At 36.1% G+C, this 9,174-nt stretch overlaps 1 protein-coding gene across 1 annotated transcript; it reads right to left on the bottom strand.

Annotated features, from left to right (window-relative positions):
- Window positions 1-1,942: 1,942 nt before the first annotated feature.
- On the bottom strand, window positions 1,943-4,552 carry LOC141704328 (putative clathrin assembly protein At2g25430). Its single transcript, XM_074507572.1, is given in 3 exon segments — window positions 1,943-3,330; window positions 3,333-3,903; window positions 4,275-4,552. Coding segments are annotated over 2 exon segments (1,899 nt in total). The 5' UTR covers window positions 3,858-3,903; window positions 4,275-4,552; the 3' UTR covers window positions 1,943-1,956.
- Window positions 4,553-9,174: the final 4,622 nt, after the last annotated feature.

Here is a 9,174-nt window from a genome sequence, read left to right as displayed (position 1 = left end):
ACTTTGGACGGTCAAACCAGACTTTGACACATGGATTGGCGTTTCTAATTATGTACATGTGATATATACAAACCAGATATCCACCTCATTTTTAGTTCAAGCCCGTTAAAGTATTTAACGGCAGTTATCTATTTGCAAGTTAATACTTGTTAACTGAGTTGATCGCAACTTTTTGAGTTCGATCACCCAGTGCAAGTTGCAAGAGTTTTCAGTTATGTTTAAGCGATTTTACCCTTATATATACTATATATGTCATAGAAGTTAAAAAAAACAATAAAGTGCAATTCCCGTATATTTTATTCCCAGAATAAAGGTTGCCTTACACTGTTACTGCTATCTACTTGATCTAAATGCTGAATGCATGTACAAATGTATAATGCACTTACAGACCAGAAGTCCAGAACCACCTAATTACTGTTTTAAAATTTCTTGTTTCAGCTAGGGGATAATCAACCTTCAAAAGTTATTAGTTATTACTGGAAAATAGAAAAAAAAATGACAGATTATCAAACTTCAAAAGTAATTACTGGAAATAGAAAAAATGACTTCTAAAGTCTAAACATGAAAAAGTGACTAGCACCAATCATACTGCAATATACAAATTTACTGTGATAGGTATCAAACTTTCGCGCAAAATTACTCAGACAAATATAGAAGACGTGTGCAGAAGTGTAAACAAGTTGTACCACTCAAATAGACAGGATTGCTAACAGAGAGTAGTAACTGTAATAATTAGGCTAGCCCCCATTTCCGTAACAATTCTGTAAAATGATAATATAAATAGGACTGTGATATAAGCTCATAGTTTAGTCCGAAAAAATACTACAGGTTGCTGTATAAAGAAGGAGTTGATTCTATCAATAGAATTGTCGGTCTGAAATGAGGTTCAGCTAAAACTAGCAATATCTCTGCATCTAGATTCTAGAAATCAGACTAAGTAGTCAAACACATAGGTATCATTAATCTATCTCAAAACATTGCAGAACTTCTTATAGTACACACTCTTCTTCCAACTAACAAAAATCCTCGTATCAACGCTAACAAGTGAATCACTAATTTTTACAATTGGCATGCAGCTGATGGGGAATAAAAAAAAATATCTTCTATTTACTAGTAACGAATTTAGTTATATAAGTAAAATTAGTTTCAACTTAAAACAGGTTTAGTGTGCATTAGTTTCAACTTAAAACAGGTTTAGTGTGCATCCTACTAATGATGTTAGTGACTATGTATGTTGACTTTGTGTACAACCTAGCTGTTAGTAGTTGCAGCTAGATATCATTGCTAGTTAGGTGGAAGTTAGGGTTTGTAAAAAAACCTATTTATACACATGTATTAGCTTCTTATGGCGGCAGACTTTGATTATATATAAAACTTTTCACTTAATATTGATTATGTATCATTTTGGGGATGGGTTCGGGTGGAGATTGTCCTGCGGTTTCATCTCCCTAGGGTTTATAATCACTATTCTTATCGTGTTCAACAAAAATCTTGTTACTCAAATCTTACTCTCTTTATTCTGCTAGGTCACTCCAGCAGCCTTACCAAAATTTAAACTCATCAAAAATAAATAAATTAAACTCCTAGTGCAGTCGATTGTCTGTCAAAATCAAGATCCTTATTTTTCAAATTGGAGGAATGATATTTAAGTTAATTAAAACAATGGTTCTGTAATGGGCGACTACCAATGAGCTAAACTTTGGTTAGTCAATAATCCATCATACATGCTCTGGAAATCAGACCTCATAAAGATGTGAAGGACTTCAAAAAATTACAACTAGAATGAAATATATAATAATACAACATATGATCCCTCCCACAACAATATTTAAAGAGTTCCGCCTTAGTTCTCTAACCCTTTCCCGGGTGACATGCACAAATATTTAAGGCAATTCACATTAAAGTACAATGCAAAAGAAAATAAAATCCAAAAGTGATGATAAAATGCAGAACTCACTAATGATTGTAGTAATACCCAGGAGGTGGATATCCCATCCCATTCGCAGGCGGCATTCCGTAAGGCATTGCTGGTGGATAATATCCACCGCCATTAATCTTGCTTAAACTCGTTTGACCTTGCATTCCCTCTCTAGCATACTGTTGCCATACCATCTGTTCTTGCATAAGCATCTGCTGCTTTTTCTCTATCTCAGCCATCTGCACATATGAAGGAGGTGGAATGCTCAATGAAGCAGCAAATGGATCTCCTCCAACTGTCTGAACAGTTCCATCTGGAGCAGGCAGAGCCAACACTGGAGTTGTACTCTTCCCCATGCCAGGCAAAGCCACGCTGCTAGCGCTGCCTCCGCCGAATTGGGCACTGCTTACATGTTGCCTAACTATTCCCTGATCATACATGCCATTCAAAAGCAATGGATCAAGTCCACCACCCATTGCAGCCTTTTGGTTAGATAGATTGCTTGCTGTTTCCACCAAGGCCAGTTCCCAGTCTGCCTTGCCACTCTCTGCGGCTGGATTCTGCCAAGCAGAAGTTACCTCCGGTTCACCATTCGAGGGAAATGCTTCCCAATTCCCATTTGTATTCTTAGTATTTGCTGCTGGGCCAGCAAATAATGCTAATGCAAACTTATTCCCTTGATCATCTGCAGTTGTCACTTCCTCCCTCAGATCCACCAAGTCTGCAGTCTCTTGTTGCTTCGGAGGCTGGGGGGCCTCTGGAGGTGGAGGAGCAGTATAAGTCTCCGGAGCGGGCAATGCTTTAATTTCATTCATATCTGGCACTGGCTCTTCCTCTTGAACCACAGGGGTAGGTTCCACTTTTCTCTCCGGTGATTTCATTGCCTTCGCTCTGTCCCTCACAAACTCCTCCAAAGTCTCCAACAACTTCCCAGTGATCAATTGCACTTCAGGATACTCAGATGATCTGGCCAAACCCATATCCTTGCACCAATTATAAAATGAAACCAGCCCATCAATCTGCTTGGCTGCACTTGTATAAGCATCAAATGCCTTCACGCAATCATGGTATTCCATCTCAAAAAATCGATCAAGTAACACCGCCAAAACCTCACAAATATCAGCATAGAGCTTAAAACTCTCTTTCACAAGAGAATACAGTGCAACTAAAACCATTCTGTTATTCTTCGCCAACCCTGTAGGTCTACATGATAAAAACCGGTCCAAGAGCCTCTGCAGATGACCCATCTTACCATATATTCTCTCCGGCTTCATTTCTCTCAATGGGGTCTCGGCTTTCTTCTCTGCTTCACTTTCCCTAACATCCCCAAAAGACCTTGATCTCCTCATCCCCTGACCACCATACCCATATTCTCCCCTCGATTCATGGTTTCCATACTCATAAGCCCCATTATTTGAGGTGACCTCCATTTTTGAATTTCTCCACCATGAGTACTCCCTGTTAGTTTTTTCTCGTACACAATCATCTCAAGCCTCTGATCCAAATACAAGGCAAAAGTCCTGACAAAAGCTGAATGATCCCAGGAATTGGAATGCACCTCATCCCTAAAATCAGACATGTTCAACAACCTTGTTCCCTTCCTTGTCGTAAACATGATCTCCTGTTGAAACACCAGATCCCCTTCATTTAACAATCTATGAACCACAATCAAACTCTTCAGAGCCACAATCCAATCCCGTGTTTTCCCTAATCGCTTCGACAATTTAGACACACAAACACTGACATAACCCCTCGAACACGTGGTCAACTGTAAGATCCGACGAATATACTTCTCATCCGCTGGATCATCATCGTGACTTGTAGCTTTAACAATAGCTACTTCTAGCTCCGGTGCGTCATTGCTAGCAACTTTAGCTATGCCAATACTAGTTTGATCCTTGACAGCTCCAATAGCTTTACGAATTGTACTCGAACTCATTTTGACTCCACTTCTCAGCAAATAACTTCTAGTCTTTTAACAAGATCTAGAAAATTCAACCAATAGAAACAAAAATCAAGAACTCGAGGACATAATTAAAAATCTTATTTTTGACTTGACATCTAAGCTAAAAAACAAGATCTATAAAAACCAATTTCAAGAACTTACAAAAGCATCAACCTTTAATAACCCAACATCTAAATTACATCAATCCCCCCAAAAAAAACATTAATCAAAACATTTAAACAGCATAATTTAATGTATATTCAAAAGGGTTTACACAAATATCATTAACAAATCAAGAACAATCATTTAAGCTCTAAAAAGCCTTATAAACAACACAAATAAAACAAAAATACATAATACACAGTTACACACAACATATATATAAAGAATTTTGGGGGTGAAAAATGGTACCTTTAAAAGGGTCAACAGAGAGGATTGAGAGATCTGGTTTAAAGGCTGAGATGAAGTGGGCTGTGAATTGACAAAGGTGATGACAGAGTTAATTGTGTAGAGTCTTCTAAAATGGAAAAAATGTGTAGAAAAGGGGGGTTGAATAGTGGGTATGATTGAATCTGGGCCGTTGGGTTTTGTAAGAAAGGAATGTGGAGGAAGATATCTGAGCTGTCTGTTTTATTGTTGGCGCTGTACAGGAGTTGTAACAAGTCCAGTTTTTTTTTTCGTCTTCAATGGTCACCGCCAAGCTGTGAATGAGCCGAGCCACGAAACCGAACTTGACTTTTACTTCAAGAATCATGCCAATCCCATCTTTTATATACCGCACAAAAAAATGTTTGAACTCGAGCTCGTTAATGAATGGAGACATAAATATTACTCCCTCCGTCCTTCCCAAATGTTTACATTTGGGTGGGGCGCGGAGTTTAAGAAAAATAATAAAGTAGTGGAGAAAAGTTGAAAAAATGAGTAAAGTAGTGAGATCGATTAATATTATATGTATAAAGTGGGTATAGTGGATGAAAGTAGTGAAGGTAGTTAATTTAAAAATTATAAAAACTTTACTATTTTTGGAAAATTTTGAAATGTAAACAATTGGAAGGGACATCCAAAAAGGAAAGTGTAAACAAATGGGAGGGACAGAGGGAGTATTTTTTATAGAAATGAGCATGAGTCTATTTAAATTCGTTTTGGGATAAAATTGAAATCAGAATCATATATTTTCGATTTTTAAAATTGAAAATTGCAATCGCCGGCTCAGATTCGATTTCAGATTCGGTTTAAAAAGTTTTGATTCGACTAAATTGGTGTATTTTCGGTTACAAAATCGACATAATGTAAAATGAAAAGCTATGTAAATCGAAAGAAATTGATGTGCACTCCAGAAATAATAATTTATAGTTTAAGAGTCCGAACATAGATAACACTAATACATTTATGTTCAAAGTATCATTGACAAAAAAAAAGTATCATTAACTTTTAAATTTACTTGCATTATAGTGTCAAGTATGCAATACATATGTGTAATTTAAATTTTAAATTTACTTGCATTACAGTGTCATTAACTTTTATTTGCTTATGGGGTGTTTAAGAATTAAAAGAAAGAGCAGTAGTCGAGCAATAATTCGGGTTTTTGGCATAAACTGTGGAACCTGAAGATATCATTAAAAGTTAAACATTTCGTGTGGCGTGCAGCCTCAGGAATCTTGCCAACAAAGGAACTGCTAATTTCATGAAGAGTACAAGTGTGTAACTTATGCCCAGTATGTAACAGAGTTCATGAATCAGCACTGCACGTATTGATTGAATGTGAATTTGCAAAGTTGTGTTGGGACCAAGTAGACTTCATAAGCAACAGTCTAGATCAATCAAGTTATACAGACCGGTTGTATGATGATGTTTCAGAAATACAAACGTGAGGAGATACAGATAATAGGTACGGTGTCATGGTCGTTGTGGAAGAATATAAATAACATTGTATGGCGGCAAAAAAGTGTGGAGGCAAAAACAGTGGTAAATTCAGCTATTCTCGTCCTTAACCAATGGAATAGTGCACAAGATAGGTCATTTCATAGTTCATTTGGGTTTCTAACCCATCGGATGACAGTGAGCATTGGCAACTATCACAGGCAAATACGGTTAAAGTTAATACTGATGCGGCATTTTTTGAAGAACCCGGACTATACAGCTTTTTCATGCTTGCTAGAGAACAGGACGGGGTATGATTGAAGTCAAAACAAGCTGTAAACAGGGCAGATTGACACCAGAACTGACTGAAGCAATTGGAGTTAGAGAAGCGCTCAGCTGAATAAAGACTGAGGAGTGGCCAAAGGTACTAATGGAGACAGATTGCTTAATGGTATTTCAAGCTATCAGATACTCCTCAGTTAACCTGTCATACGTTGGCAGGGATATAGATGAATGAAAATAACTCTTGTCTGATTTACGAGGTCATAATATGACTTTAATTTTGTTAAACGATCCGCGAATTAAGTGGCTCACTATTTAGCGAGATACACTAGTTCTTTAGTTGATCGTATCTGGTACAATGGAGATATTCACCCTGAGCTTTTTCATGTATTGTGGAATGATTTGAAACATTAGTGAAATTGATTCCTTTTTTTGGCAAAAAAACATAATTTTACAATTTTTACCCCTTGTAGAATTTTATACAGTGTATGAAAACTTTGATTATTAATAGCTCATAATTATCACTATCTTGTAATATAATGGCTCTTAATGTTGTAGCCAAAATTTGGTATTGGATCATCTCGGGTCAAGAACAGGTCAATTGGAATCAAATTGGGGAAGAAGGATGAAAAGTTAGGATTTAGGCTACAATGCATAAGGTTGAGGACGCGCCCTACGGGTAAGACGTGCCCTCATTGGGTGAAATGAGTTATTTGGATGTGAGATTACAATACAAGGAGAAGTGTGTGCATTTCATAACGTGAGGATGCATCCTAATATAGGGAAATGTATGTTTTTTGAGTCATTTCAATAGTTGTGCGTGTCCTCACCTAGGACAGGGCAAACAAGAACAACCTCAAGGCAAACATGGAGAGACTAATGGAGATTATTTTCACTAAAATATTTGTTGTAGGCACTATTTGAAGAATTCCCTTCTTGAGTCGGTAAAGGAGGGGGATGTCCGTGAAAAACTTAATGGCCTCCAGGAGTATGCCTAATGATTGAAGGCCTTCTCGTGTATTCAACGGATGTCCTCGTTGGGGATGTGGGGTTATTATTAGTGTGTGCTTTGAGAGCTCTGTTCTTGTATTCAACTGGCATCCTTGTTGGAGAACTTTGGAGTCATCCTGCATTTTCCACCCAAGAGCTTGGGATCACCTATCCTATTATCTAGTGGGTTATCCTCATTCGGGGGACAGGAACGCGTCCGGCATTTAGGATGAACCGTGACTATACCTGCGTTCGTAAATCAAGAAAGATAGTTGTAGCCAAGTTTTATCCTTGTGCAGGGATATGCATTATCTGTGTAGTCCTACCATTACGAACGAGCATTAGGCCTTCGCAGTTGGGGCTTATAGTTGGACATTCCTAAAGTTAGCGGAAGACGGATTATAGAAGGACTCCTGCTGGGCCTCAGAATAAGAAGTCTAAGCCCATTAGATTTCTTTTTCCCCAAGGACTACGTCAGGCTTGATCCCTATATAAAAGGTACGTAGGCACATTGAAAGGGGTTGGAAGCGAGAGCCTTAAGAAGCCACCAATAACCCTAATCAACTTGAACCCCCAATTCATCACAACCGCCATACTATGACGACTTTTCCGGCGAAGAACCATCATCATAAATCCTGGTTTCAGCACGAACCTCAAAATTTGTTGTTACCAAATTTCTTCGTCAATAATTTATAAGCATGTATATAGAGAAGAAATGTTACAAGACAAGGAATTGAAGTCTTATGATGAAGCAAACTCCTTCAACTGAATCAAGATGATATAACAAACAACCAGGGACAAATGAAGGGAATCTATAAGTAGTTTATTTTAAAGAATTTTACAAATTATATATACCATACTTAAGATTATTTGATTATTTCAAAATTTTACAAATTTATCTAAATTGTATGAATTAATATATATTATTTATTTTTATTAATTATTTAAATATTCGATTCGGTTCGATTTGAACCAATAACCAGAACCGAACCCATAAAAATCGATTCAGATTTTATTTTTTCGGTTTCGATTTTGACTCATTTTTTTCGGCTCAATTTTTACTAATTTTACCGATTTTGTTTCAATTTCAGCTTTGTTTCAATTTTTTGCTCTGCCCTAATTCCCTCTATCCCTCTAGGATGTATACATCGGGGCATAAAGACTCAACTCGCATTTTCACGCTCCTTTACAACTTAATTCCATCAATTATTTTAATTATTTTTTCTTTTAATTAAAAAATTGATATTTAAATTTTAATTCAGAAAAAGGAAATTTTAAAAATAATTTGTGAAAGTATACTTTATATTCACCTAAAATGCATGTCGAACATTGAAAAAACTGTATAAAATGAATGGGACGGAGGAAGTATAAAAAGTTGAATGCATTTAAGTTATTTTCAAGTTTTAATGAGCCGAGCAGTTGAGTTCGAGTCACACATGCTAAAAACTTCGCAAGGCCCTATCAAATTTAAGACACACATTTTTGTGTTCGACTTAAATCTTGAGTTCTTAAATAATTAAGCTAGACATAACCCTTTATTAGTCATGCTCAAATTTGTTAAAGAATGACTTAATTATTTACGGCTATAGTCAAAATATCACAATATCACGTAATAGAATATGCTTGATTTGATCATGAATGTTAAGAATTATGTTATTTCTTAATTTTTTATTATAACTTTACATTTAGGTTACGTTCTCTTCGATGAAATGAAATAGGGAGAAATATTTTTTTGAAAAAATTGGACGAACTATTTATAATTTCATTATTTCCTTCATTTTATTTCAAATAATTTAAACTAAACCTCTAAAGCATGTGTTTTAGAGGAATTGTTCCATTCACCTTACTCTCTTATAATAAACACAATCTTAGTGTATTATGTAAGTAAAATATAACATGTCAACTGATAGCATTTTTATGAGATATTTTATGAGGTATACGTTGACTGAGAAATTTGTCAACAGACAGGTGATACGTAACAAGTTCTTTAGTTTACCGTAAATAGTATTTTTTTGTCAAATAGTTGATTGTATAATTGATAGAACTTAATAAGTCATGTTGAATTTCATCGAATTTGTAAAATGCTTTACTGGTGTTTGAGAATGCTTTGTTAGAACTTGGATGAAAAAATGAAGGAAAAGTAATTGATCTTGCTTATATAGGCTTTTTAGGTCCGTAA

Source organism: Apium graveolens, unplaced genomic scaffold (genome assembly GCF_009905375.1).
Source record: "Apium graveolens cultivar Ventura unplaced genomic scaffold, ASM990537v1 ctg7716, whole genome shotgun sequence".
NCBI classification, from domain to species: Eukaryota; Viridiplantae; Streptophyta; class Magnoliopsida; order Apiales; family Apiaceae; genus Apium; species Apium graveolens.
Note: the sequence above shows the minus strand (reverse complement) of the source record. Positions and strands in the feature narration are given on the sequence as shown.